Here is a 14,329-nt window from a genome sequence, read left to right on the forward strand (position 1 = left end):
AAATGAACATAAGCTCATAGATCCAATAAGTGATATTAGCAAGGTTGCATGTTAACTACAAAGCACTGATGAAGGAAATTACAGAAGACCTAAATAAATGGAGAAAAACAAGATAAAATAAAATACATATTAGTCTGTTATTGGCTCAAAGAGGTCCCATAAAAAAAAAAAAAGCATGCTTAATTTTTTTAACCCAGCATTTTCCAAATGTATTTAACTAAAAAGCAGAACTAATACTCTCAGAACACACCTTCTAGATGGATTAGGCATAAAACCATCTGCACAAAAAACTAATGACTTTTGTATTCTTACAGTGGTCTAAGTTGCTTAAATAGAGCCTCTTCAACTATGTTTACTCTTAATAAACCATATGGGTTTTCTTTTTTAGGCAAATAAAATGTACTCACTGTTGTAGTACTTCCTTTCCCTTCTGAATGGTGCTCTCAGTCAATGACAGGTTGCTAAGGGAGTTATTTCAAGCCAAGGTGTAAAACTCTTGCTAGTAGTTCCCAAGTTTAATGGAATTGGAAGCTCTATAACATTAGAGTATTTCTCACAAGGAGACAGATCAAACTCCACTCTTTCCTAGTGAAGCCTATCACACAGGATTCTAGAGTAAACAGCATAGATCCAGTAAAGTTCAGAAAATTAAGATCAATAGGAAAAGTAGTCCATATACATCAAGAGATACCACCTACCAAAGGTGAAATAAAGAAAGAAAGGAAAGAAAGAACGGTTAAAAAAAAAAAAAAAAAGCCAAGAGGATACAAGAATGTTTTGGAAATAAAAATGAAAACAGAGAGAGATGACTAACAAACAAGATGACCAAAGAATACACAAAAACAGTATTAAGAGGAGACACAAGATGAAAGGACAGTTGACAACCCCCTATGGTATGCAATCCAATATGTATGGTCAATCCCAGACTTTAGGGGAGGAAAGATGTATTGCGGGGACTCCATCTGAAAGTGCTGTGGTCCAACAACGCAACACTATTTTTCAGCTTCTTTAGGTGCAGATGGAAGAGGCTCAGAAATTCACTAGAAACTGAAATAGAACTGTGTGTATTTTTTTAATTCAAGGATGCCTCTTCGGATTGAAAACAATCTTTAAAATATACTGACATAAGTGTCTAGTCAAGGCACATGCCCAGGATAAGAGTAACACCGTTGGGACAGAGAAATAAAACAAAACAAAAATATTCCTCAGATTCATTTATTTTACTATTTTATTTTCTGTGCAATAAGTATATTAGCAAGTCTTTTGTATTATATGCAAAGGAATGGTAAAATTCAGTGCAGTTTGAAACGGCAATTTTAAAAGCCCTGGTACGTAAAATAAACGAAAAAACAAAAATTTACACTTCGAAGAGAACAAGGCTTGAGCCTACTAAATCAAAAACGCCAAAGGAAAAAATCAGTTCACCTGACAATCCCAGCACCCTTCGGCTGCTGCTCTCTCCCATGATGCTTCCTTAAAGACTACTTTGAAGGGAAATGTAAATCAGAGGATATTTGGCATAAATCTAAAAGCAACATGATTTTAACTTTAACTAACAAACATCATAATTCAGGGCACCACACTTTAGGCTGCTATTAATAAAGGTGAGACTTAGAAGATAAAAGATTAACATCATATCTGCTGGTATTCATTTATGCAAAAATAATTGCTGTGGATTTTTCAAACAGTTATGCTAGCTTGATTCTTAATATTGATAACCAAATAATGTAAGGCTCAAATTGTCTTATGAATTATAGTTAAAGTTAGAAACAAACTGACTAGTATGACTATAATAATTTTAAAAAGACGGCACATCTTGGGTAATACCCTGCCATGTTATTTCACTTTGGAAGTTATTTCACCTTCAGAAAAAAGGAACATGACATAAACAAATAACCTGTACATTCAGTGCTCAATAAAGAAAACGTCAGATTACCCAGAAACGTTTTAAACATGTCTTTATATATAGCTCCTTTGGGTAGATTACAATATACGAAGTTATCAAATAGCAAAATTCAAACAGTACTTTTTGTATAGGTTTTTAAAATTATTATCTAGTTTATTATTTTCTTAGGATTAATTTAAACGGTGAAATAAAATGTCTCTGTTAAATAATATAGCAGGGTCAAACGTAGATGTCAACATTTTCATAATCAACTGTTAGGTTTGGCTATCACAAACCTAAAACAAAATTTGGGCTTCAGGGGGTAGATACCAACAGTATGAAGTTGACATCTCTATGTATATGGTACGCATTTATGAATGAATAATCTCTCCCTCTTCATCAGCAGCTTTCATATCTCCAGTAAAGTCCTTCTGTGTAATCCACAACCTCTGGTGGGAATTGTGAAAGGCTGAGCAATTGATGAAGAAATAAAGAATATCAAGTACAACCAAACTTTATGAAATCAAAGCTTGAAGACACTGCATGGAATCCCCAAATTCCATCACCCATATGTTCTTAAATTGGGCTAAGCTATCAGTACAGTTTCATTCTGACTAACTCTGTTTATACTGCAACAAAACAAGACAAAACAAAATGGGCATGGCCTATAGGACAATGTTTGAAAGGAAAGTTTCCCGAAATATGTATGGTGGAAGAAAATGTATTTCAGTATTTTAGTGACCTTAATCAACTTATGCTTTTAATGCAGAAATTTAAGTGTGGTAAATTATACCCACTAATTTATTTAAGAATTTATCAGCAAAAATGAAAAACCTTTGGACTATGATCAAATATGTGCTTGTACTTTTTATTGGCTACTAATTGGCAGAACTTCACTGTTACATAATTCTAATATTCCTTTGAAGTTAATGATTTCGGTAACAATTGTCCTCTTTTTAATATCTATTATGATCTTTTAATATCAAACACAACCCAGATATAGCCTAACTTTATCACTACATCATTAAAATTACTAACATGACCTTGTTCTAATACATTTAGGATCCATTTTAACTCGTTAATTTATCAGAACTTTCAATCACTGTCATTAAATAGGTTAGGGGTTTTTTGGTAATATGTTTCTTTTTAATATTTTTATTAGTTGTAGAATAATTTATAGCTTTTTGTGAGTGTCATTTGAATTTGAAAAGATAACTTTCAAATGTGTATTCCAGGATGTCATTATAAAATTTTGTGCAAACGTACTTCAAAAGTAAAAGTTCAGATCGACAGATCCTTTTGTAAAGTACAGTAAAACTGAAATATATATATATAATTATTTAAAAAAGCAAAACCCAAATCCTCCTAAAAGCAAATTTTACTTTTTAAATAGATACGACCTTTTGAATCAAGTAAAATTCATTAAGTCATGCTTTTTTCTTCCACGTTAATTTTATCTTCAAGCTACGGTGGAATAAAATAAAGACCTAAACATTACTTAATTAAGACTTTAGTAAACAAGATTTTTTCCACTCGCATTTTGTTTTAAAACTTCAAGAAGAAAGAATGAGGACCTCCATGAGATATTTAAGTTTGATTCACATAAGTGGAACTATAACTTTCTTCTAACTTTGTGCAGTGGGCAGGGATTTTTGTGTGCTTTGTGCACTAACATATATCCTTCACTTAGAATAGAGCCTACGTAGTACCTAATAGATATGCAAAGAATATTTTTGAATATATGAATACAGAAAAACATTTAAAACAGGATGATCATCTAAAATGCAGTAACAACCCATCTGTCCAGAATTAATGACCAAGATGAGGTGTATGTTAAGGCCTTGGAACTAAGCATTACCTATGTAATAATAATGGTTTTATTTGGAACAATAGCTGAACAATAATTATTTCCTGATACTAAGAAGCAAATACGATGAATATATAAAAAGAAAGTTTAGAAACTAGCAAGTTCTAAAACATTTCTTGGGGTATAAAAGTCTCAAAAGAATCCAGGTCATAAAAATACTTGGAAAATCAAGACTTGACAAGTGTCTCTACAGGCTTAGGAAGGCAATTCAGAAGAAACCACACTCTAAAAACACAAAAGGTTTGTCTGAGCAGCAGCACCAGGGTATTTTACAATAATTCCAAATTGCCTGAGGCATCTTTTTACTGGTTTCCTGGTATTAGTTTTAGAGTTAAAAGGAACCAATTTGGAAAGGGCCTGCAGGAAACACAAACTGCAGTTTTCTTTGCCCCTAATGTTTTCTCATACAGTAAACAGAAATGTAAAATAATATATGTATACTTTTCTTCCTATATAATTTTATAAATAATATGAGACTCCCTAACGCTTCATTTACTTTGGAAAAATAAGGAAAATCGTATCATGTTCAAAGAACATTGGGGGAAAAAAGCGAGAGCATTTATCCAGTTAAGAATAAGTTATGAACCCCACATTATGTGTGATAGTTAGAGAGTTCACTATAATAAATATGCTAAAGTTAAGAGAGAATATTTAACGACATCTAAAAGAACCAGGTGAAATCTAGCTAGAACAAAAAAAATCAAGGATGACTTATTAAAAAGTTTACTAAATCATTTTGGAGGAAATAAAGTACTTAATCATAATCAGAACATATATTTTCACCATCTGAAATATCATCACTGAATATGTTCTGGAAGGAAAAATACATATCCATATGGAAAGGGAAAAGTAGGTATTTAGTGTAGAGAGCATAGGCAAATAATTCCCAAACTTCGTGAGAAAAATACTAACCCTTAAAGTATTAGGTAGATTTTTATTTTAATTTTCCATATGAGAGACTATTAACTTAGTCATTGAGTCTCTTAATATTTCATGCTTTTTATTTAATGATTTATCCTTACACCTTTAATAGATAATACAGGCAACTGATTTCTATAAAAGCTTTTGGTTTATATGCAGGCTTTTGGGCTGTTTTTCCTGCAAACTATTAGAAACATCTTCAATGAATGAACACTGCTACATTTAGGAAAAGGAGGTTTTTCCCAAATCTTACACCAATAAGAAACAAACACCTTCTAAGAGATAAAATATAATTTCACAATTAAAAAGAGACCAAGAGTTAAAAATTAAAAATTACACAATCCATGGGGTGAATGAACACTGTACCTTTGCAGCCCTTTAATTTTTCTAGTATGTTTACCAATTAGAATCATCTTCTTATTGATATAGTGAATATTTTGCTTTAATTTAAAATTTGTCACAATTCCAGTTACAATAAGAAAAAGTGCTCATAGACCCCAACATTAATACTCTCAGAGGCCAAGAGAACTCCAGACCAACTCTACACTAAATGTATTGACAACCTCATAAACACCTTTTATTCAGGGCCTTTTTATGTATATATGCACATATGTATTTTTAAAAAATGGAGATGGATGAAGATATGTTAAGCTAGTGGCTACTGAATATCAAGGAGATGCTTCTACAAACTAAGTCAATTACTCATGCAGAGAAAGAATGAAGAATGATCTTATCCCCAATAACGATGTTCATGATCCAACTATATTTGTCATATTAACTTATGCAAAATCATAAAATATCAACAATCACAGCAGAAAAGTAATACCAGAATCTCCAAAAGATTTAGTGATTCTCTTGTGCTTCTCACTGTAAAATATTTCAAGCATCTTATAAAAGATTTTTAGGTTGACTGCAAAATAAAGTAAATAAGTAAAAAAAAAAAATTAGAAAAGAGAATAGATGAGTATTCACAAATGGGTAGAAAGTAGAAAAGTATTGCTTGGCTCAGAAACACTACATGGACTGTGACATCTGAGAAATTTATTGTCCAGCTAAGTTTACATTGACTTAAAAATTAATGATAACAGAAAGAGGAGTATTAAAGGGGGAAAGGAAAAATCACTGACTAGAAAGAAAATGATCACTCAGTAGCAAACACCTTTGAATGGAAGAGCTACAGTGAGGAATGACAATGTGCTCATCAGTTATGGCCACCCTGAAACAGAAAAAGGAAGTAGAAAAGAAGTGAAGTAAGGAAACTAAATTTTTCTCTAGGGAGAAAAGAATAAAATCAATCTCTTATCAAATCCTCTTAAAAAAAAAAACAAAAAAAACCTGAACGTAAAAATTCTAGTTTGACTTTGACTGTAATGGTTAAACACATTTGGGAGCACATTACAAATAGCAAACAAGGACTCAACTTCTGGGAATACATAACCTATAAATAAATAATTAATTTTACCATCAAAACAAGATTAAGATGTATTAATGGAAAAAGAGAATGAAAGTAGCAGTCATAGGAGAATCAAAAGGGCAAACATATGGTTACATCAAGTTTCTCCATTAAAAGAAAGGCACAGATTAGATATTGATGGTATTTCAGTCCTTTAGAGAAAAAGTGGCTAAACTTTAGACAATGAGAGTGAGGGAAAAGATCTATTAATTAAACATATGAATCATTAGTAATATACTATAAAATATAAAATGATAAATTATCTAGAAATTTCCATGGCCCAAAGCACAATTACTGGTACTAGGCTTTTGGTTGTTGTTTTCTTTATCTTGGGGAGAGTGGACGGTGGGCTGCGTGTGTGAGGGGAGTGGGTGACACTGAGGTGGTGACAGAAAAATGTAAGGAGACCAAAACTAAACTAAACTAAACTAAAAGGGAACAACTGAGAGAAACCTGTATACTTCAATGATAAGACTAATGTCTGTATACTACCATTTTATAGTATATTTTGGTACTTTAGAGAAATAGAAACGAGTTAGACATCTAATGATAAGTTTATTAACAGCTACCCATAAAGTGGAAAAAGGAAGTTAAAAAAAACTTTATGAAACCAATTTTAATGTGCCTTGTCCTCCGTTTTTGCCTAAATGTAGCTGAGAATCTATATAAAGTCACATAAGCCCTTATATATAATGGACTCCATGAAGTCAACTGTTCTCAGTTACATCATCAAAATTACCACAGAACATTGACATACATTTGGCAACAAAATCAAGTAATTACTAAACAGAGATATTACAGTTAGCCTGTATGTATACATATATAAACATATATGTAGTAAATGCAGCATGACTTCATATATAATTTAAAGTGTTTTTCTTAATTTGATATGTAACGAAAATAATAAAGAACATACACGTATTCATCAGAGATTTAAATTTGATAACTGCTGGACATAATCTAGTCAAATTTAAGGTAACAAACTGGGAAAGAACAAAATATGCATAAAGGCTTGCAACTGTAAATAAGGGCACCCATTTCCAAAGCATAATATAACAAAGCATTACACAAGGAAAGTGAATTCCAATGCATTCATTTTTATTGTAGTTCAATGTAATTATTAAACTAGAATCTTACTTTAGGAGTAGCCAGTTTTAAGTAAATTCAAAATATTTTTTCCACTGGCAGATTTTGTATTGCTATGACTAAACTTTTAGAGCTATGTATTTTCTTCAAAACAGCCTATGCCTTCGTACAGAATTTGAATCACGTACCCATGCCTCTGTCTGAATGGGCCTCATGTTGCTTAGTAGCACCTCTTCATAGTTTCCATAATCAATGAATTTAACAACCGCTGTCATGCCAGAAGAATGGAGAGCTTCAACTTCTGCTCGGTAGAACTGAGGACACAGAAAGGAGTTGGGAAGATGACAATCCACATTGTCTACAAAGGGCAATGTTTGATGGAAATATAAATACAATGTGTATTTTTTGAAAGCTCATTTTTTAAAATTCTTTTTTATTGAGTTATGTATATATTGTGAAAGGATCACCACAACAAGTTTAATGTCCATCACCACACAAAGTTACAAATTTTCTTCTTGTGCTGAGAACTTTTAAGATCTACTCTCTTAGCAACTTTCAATTACACAGTATTTGAAAGAAAATTTTTAAGAGAATAATATTTTTAAGAAAGAAAACTTACCTGCAGATAATCATAAATTGGCTAAAAAAAGAGATAAATTCTCTCATCCATGTGAGTTCTGACATACACGGGGCAGTAGTAAGATTTCAGGACAGAACTGAGAAGGGTCAGTAGAGAAGAATATTCACATGTTAATGGGAATAAAAAAACACCCCGCAAAACTAGTGTTCTGTTTTGTTGCAAGCCACTGAAGCCCTTAACCAATATTAGTAAGATTATTCTTATGTACTAATCAGAAAATATAACTATGGAGCATAAATATATGACAAAAATAAATCTCAGAGAAAAAGGTTCCCCGCCATAGTCATCACAGGCTAATGGGGTGAAGTAGGGATGTCAGATAAGGAGTAAACACATTACTTATATCCAGGATTTATCAGATTTGAGACACTGAAAGACCAAATACTTTTATTTTACCAGTTTACCTAGTATAATTTGGCTCTGGGAATTAATTCACGTTAATAAACTCAGAAGGAGCTGATTTACATAACAACAACAATCTTAATTTTTTTCTGTTAATGTAACCACAAGTAGGTCAACTAATTGGAGTACTTCTCTGCTACAGGTCAACCCATTCAGGACCCAAATTATAGGTCTGAATGTTGCTTAGTGAAGACAAAATGAAAAGTAAAAACTATTTACTCTTAAGGAATATTTCCTTCAAATTAGGGTAATTGGATGCTCTACTATAACACTCTAACAGTATCTCTTAATAAGCCCACCAGAATCAGAAAATGTTAAAGGCAACAAAAATTCTTATTCTCTACCTCCTTCTAAAATATGTTATCCTGAGTACACCAGGGGGGGAAAAAATGTTTTTACTGATTAAATAGTATACTTTACATCACAAAGGTTATTAAGTTAATCCATGGTGTTTCCTTCCCAGTTCTAGATGCTAGCAAGTTTAAAAACACCATGCTGGAATTCTTTTTCTTATATTAGAGTTCCTGACATACATTCACGTCTATCCTTTTCTCCTTTATTTCTTAGTGTCACACTTCTGTGATCTATGAATTGCTGTGAGTTTGTAAGCTTCTCAGATAATTATGTCAGTTCTGGTAAGTTCAACAAACAAGAGTCATAATAAGTTGACATCCTTTTAGGAGCTTAGAGTCTAACAAAAACAACTGTGTGAAAACTGACTTCTATATAACATGGAGAGTACCATAATAATGGTGCAGTGACATGGCACTTAATAGGGCTGAGGAGTTGGGGACGAACTTCCTGTGGCAGATAACAATGGATACAGTCTTCAAGGATGAAGAAGGTTTAGCCAAGCAAACAACTGAGGAGGGTGCACCATGGGAAGTTACAGAGACCTAAAACATGGAGATGAGTGCAGGAAACTACAAACAGTTTAAAATTAATTATGACGTGATGTGAGGAGGGTCAACCAATAGGAAATAAGACGGGACAAGAAGGTAAGGACCAGCTGAAAGAGGCTCTGTATGCATGCTGCAGCTCTATTTATTCCACAGGTAAAAGATTTTAACTAGGAAGAATGACAAGGTCTAAGACCAGGATCAGTGATGGTAATTCCAATGACAAATTTAACAGGAATAAGGTTTAAGGCACAGAAACCATTTTGGAGGTTGTTACAGCATTCCAGTAGAGAGAGCAGAAAGAGCTGAACTAATTATAGCAGTCTAGGAGAAGGAGAATTGGTCCAAATTCCCAATCCTTCTATGGAAATAAAGGCTGAAAGAAGGCAAGGTAGCGTAAAGAATTTTTTAAATGATAGATTATACCAATTGGTTAATTATCTGCATTACATCACTATAATGCTATTATGGCTAGAGTTTCCTAAGGACCGTTACAACTCACGTTTTTCTTAAATCTTTATCTTCGTTGGTCTCTGGTTAGAAAATTGGAAAGTTGCTTATTCTTGACAAAACATTTAAAAGCTATCTCTTAAATTGGGTGTTTTCAGAAGATAACTAATCTCATCTTTTTCAGAAGGTAAATACTGTTTATTTGTTTAATGGTGTAATACAGAGAGAGCGTACAGTCCCTCATTCTAAACTGAGAGTGCATATCCAATTAAAATCAAGTTAGTCACCTCAGAAGATCATGCAATTATTCTAAGAACAAAAGCTCAAAACACTTTGGGAATTGTTAAGTACGGTCTTTCACAAACTATATGACATTATATTAAATATATTCAGGAAAGGCAACAGATGAACTCATTGTTATTGGTTTTTTTGAGATAATTACAGTTAAAAGTAAACTTTATTAATAATTCCATCAGGTGTTTGAAGAAATTAGGATAATAGCATAACCAGAACTATCTGATATATCCCAAGCACCTGACTCTTAGCAGCTACTCAATTACGGTTTAGTCAATATTTGTTGAAGAACCTGTCTGTTAAATCCAATATCTAAATATATGTAGCTCTGTTAATATTTTCTGTTGCTTTATTTATTCCTAGTCATTCATTTTCTCTTCCTCTCTCTCTCCATTTTTAACCATGCCCTCTAATTTTTTCATAGGATTGCAGACATTGCAGATGAAATATTGAGGAGGTCTAGAAAATGTTATTTTTCCCAAAAAGGGGGATTATATTTTCCTTTGGCAGACAGACAGAGTACAAACAGGTATCTTTGAGCCTGTAAATCGTTGGTTTTAGCTGTGTAATGGCTTGTTTGTATGAGTTTTGCACTTACTACTAGGGCATGATCCTTGTGGGATTTCAATGGAAATCCTGACTTATCTACTAAGACTTTCAAAAATTATTGGCCTTTCAACTCCAATCATGTACTTTCTCTGCTCATCAAGATCACCAAAAATCTCAGATTGTCCAATAAAAAAAAAAAAACTTTTCCATTATCATCTTAATCAAACTTTCACAGAAGCATCTGACACAAGTGGCCCCTCATCCTAAGATAGACACTGTTAGCTCTATAAACCTGCACTGATTTCCAACTACTTCACCTTTTCTTGCCTTTATCATGAGGGAGAAACAGCTAAACATAAGTAATCCCCCACTACCCAAATCAAATAGTTCCTGTATGTTGGAACGTGGTCGGAGTTGTTAACAGTCAGAGTCTGAGTAGTGAAGAACACTTGCTTCCTAAGCCTTCCTAACAGCCGGGGAAGAGCCATGTGAAATAGTTCCAACCAGTGAGATTTCTGGAAAGGCTGTTGCTTTTCTGGAACTAAAAAAAAACACAAAACCAAAACCAAAACAAAAACCGCTGTCTCCCCCTCCTTCTAACCTTGAATGAAAACTTGACAGTCGGGATGCTGCTTGTAGATAGATGCTATCCCACCATCATACAAAAACCTTACAGGACTGTGCCATCTAGCTATACCAGCCGATACCCCTCTCCTTGCTGCTCTCATTAGGAAACATCTAACATCTTGCTTATACTTCATCATTCACTGAACACAGTAGGGCCCATTTCCTGATCCCAGGACCTATAGCATCCTTTTAAAAGATCCAACCACATTCCCTAGCCTGAATTTCAGTTCCTTGAAAACTGTAGTTAACTTTGCCTCCACCTCTCTGTTTAGCCAAAGATACACTCTCATGGGTACAGCCTTACTTTATGAACTGAAACTATTCTACCCATGAAATAATTCAAGTTTTTTGTTTTTTTGTTTTTTGTTTTTTTTTGGCTGGACTTGATCCACCTAGATCTATACTATGAGTCTGTTTATTACTATCTTGCTGGTATCTCCAGTCCCCTACCACTCTACTTTTTTCCTACATAAGTGCCCTATTCAGAATTAACTAATTAACAGAGTCCATAAATAATTATGAAATCCCTATATTACAGGAGAAGCAGGGCTGCAGAGGAAAACTAGACAGACATAGCCCTGCCTTCAAGAAACTCGAAATTATGGTAGGGGAAGGAGTTATCAATCCAAGAACCAAAACTAAAAATACAAATTGTGGTAAGTTTTAGAAGGTGAATAAGGCACTGAGAAAGACAACAGTGTAGAAGGGAGGAGGGGGCAGGTCAAAGAAGGCTTCTCTAGGAAGTGATATTGCAACCAAGCTCTCAATGATGAGAATAGTTGGTAGAAGAGTACGTTGGGCAGAAGGGAAAATATGTGCAAGGGTCCTTCTCTCTGAGGGTTCCTTTTTTCTCTTTCCTTTCCTGTTCTCTATTGGTCTTCTCCCTCTCACCCAGGCTCTTTTAACCAATCCACCGTATTCCTTCTTGACCACATCTTCTGTCTTTCCCTTACCTTTTCTCCATGATTTCCCTCTTTCCACTGTAGTCAGCATATAATGTAGAACTAAAGAGTGTTTAAATTATTGGCTTAATAATTATCATTTATGGGGCGCCTGGGTGGCGCAGTCAGTTAAGCGTCCGACTTCAGCCAGGTCACGATCTCGCGGTCCGTGAGTTCGATCCCCGCGTCAGGCTCTGGGCTGATGGCTCAGAGCCTGGAGCCTGTTTCTGATTCTGTGTCTCCCTCTCTCTCTGCCCCTCCCCCGTTCATGCTCTGTCTCTCTCTGTCCCAAAAATAAATAAACGTTGAAAAAAAAATTAAAAAAAAATAATAATTATCATTTATTATTAGATAAATAATTAACCTTTCTGTTATTTCTTTAAGTAGGCTGATTGTATATTTTCTTTAATTTAAATGTAATCTGCAGAATTTAACTCTGTGCCACTCAATTCATTTTCTTCCTTGTGAATCAGTATAACTTTACTAGAAAGAAAAGCAAACATTGACAGTTCATTCGGTAAGTGAAATAACTGATCAACTCTACTTAATCGCTTTTAAATACTATTCCGATAGGCAATCTAAAATCAGACCTTACTTAACCAAATCTTATGAGACTGATTCTCTATAAGGATCCATAAAAAATATTAAATATTTTATTTTTCCTCTTTTATAAATTACGTATCTATAAATCTGTTCAAAGACTTTAAACAGATACAGCCATAGAACAAAACTCATAGTCCCAAAGCAATGGCCTTCTACAGTCTCACTAGGAGGTGACATTTAATAACATTAGAATATGAAAACCTTACAGCATGCATACCTTGTTGTCTTCCCAATAAAGTGCAAAACATTCATCTCCAGGTTTCCACAATTTTGCATACTCCATAGGAATAGATGATTCTAGTACTTTTTCTGGTTTAATTGGCCCAGATCTTCTTTTGGGCCCACTATTGTAAAATACTTTATCATCATAGGGTGTAGCTGTGATGGGTCCTGCTGGCTTAATAGGTCCTACTCGCCTGCCCTTCAGTGGCATTTCTGTCTCTCCATTTGGAACACCAACGAAACTATTAGTTCGGACGGGATTCTGGAAATCAGTATTTACATTAAAATGTTTTTCAATTTTTACACCACTGAAACTTTCGTTATTTATTGTTCGTGGTTTCCTGTCATAAAAATGATCAGGATTTGTCGTTTGGTTTTCTCTTTTCCCACGTTTTTGATTATTATAGTCAATGGATTCTTGAGGAAGTGGGTTTTCTTTCACCTCTGCATAGGACGGACCTTTTCCTGATCTGCTTTGCATAGAGTTATCCCTTTTTTTAAAAGCACCATCATTGTGCTGAGAGCTTAAAAGGTAGGAAGCATCTTTAGTTCTGTCATATCTAGAATAGGGTCTATCACACTTGATTCTCTCTTCAGCCCATGCTTCGGATCCTGAAGAAGTACTTGGTCTTTCAGCACCTCTGTTTCTAGGTAATCCACTGCCTTCTAAAACTGACTTTGAATTTTGGGGGTCTCTTTGAAAACGAGGAGGCTTTTCATTTCTTGGCTGTCTGGTATCATTTCGAGGCAGATACCGTGGTTGATTACTATCTTTGACTCCATTTTGCTCAGTATTTGACAATCGGTGTTGTCCCTGATGAAGCTGCTGCGGCTGTGGTTTAGGTTCTGAAAAGTAAAAGTTATTATATGCATATTAAAATGAAGACTCTGAATTAATACTGAATTATTTTAAAATATCAACAAATTATATTAATACAAATTATCAAACTGCTATTTTAACATTTTCCACTACCTTCCCACCTCATTATCTTAATCCCTCTCTGCTTCCTTATAGTTCTGTATTTCTAATGTAGTTTTCCTGGTCAGCTGCATTAATGAAGTAAAGAATAATCCAAAAGGAATTCGTCTTTGTCCCTGAATGTTTGTACTCTTATAACATAGCTATCTATATGTGCTGTTCTGGTAATTCACTTCCCCAAAACAGTAATGAAACAGAATTGCAAACTGCTGACCCAGAAGCTGCTATGAAAGAACACAAGTACAACCCTCCTCAACCCTTTCCTGAATCCCACTTCAATTTAAATATGTACAGCTATCATTGGCAGTCAGGTTCTAGCCTTTGCAAAAATGTTATTCCTCAAATCTTTCTGCATCTAGAATTGCTAAGTGTTTAGATTACAGGGGCACCTGGTGGCTCAGTTGGTTAAGTGTCCTACTTCAGCTCAGGTTATGATCTCATGGTGCATGAGTTCGAGCCCCATATCAGGCTCTGTGCTGATGACAGCTCAGAGTCTGGAGCCTGCTTCTGA

General features: G+C 34.2%; 1 protein-coding gene across 7 annotated transcripts in view; it reads right to left on the reverse strand.

Moving 5' to 3' along the window:
• Positions 1 to 14,329, reverse strand: part of TDRD3 (tudor domain containing 3) — a 103,388-nt gene that overhangs the window by 28,208 nt on the left and 60,851 nt on the right. For all 7 annotated transcript variants that reach the window (XM_040487406.1, XM_040487407.1, XM_040487403.1 and 4 more), the window contains exons 10-11: positions 12,835 to 13,685; positions 7,401 to 7,526 (exon numbers count right to left, since the gene is read on the reverse strand). In XM_040487406.1, the coding sequence (XP_040343340.1) occupies positions 7,401 to 7,526; positions 12,835 to 13,685 (977 nt within the window). The remainder of the gene's footprint in view (positions 1 to 7,400; positions 7,527 to 12,834; positions 13,686 to 14,329) is intronic.

The sequence above is a fragment of the Herpailurus yagouaroundi genome, unplaced genomic scaffold (assembly GCF_014898765.1).
Source record: "Herpailurus yagouaroundi ecotype Mexico unplaced genomic scaffold, PumYag 164, whole genome shotgun sequence".
Classification (NCBI taxonomy): domain Eukaryota; kingdom Metazoa; phylum Chordata; class Mammalia; order Carnivora; family Felidae; genus Herpailurus; species Herpailurus yagouaroundi.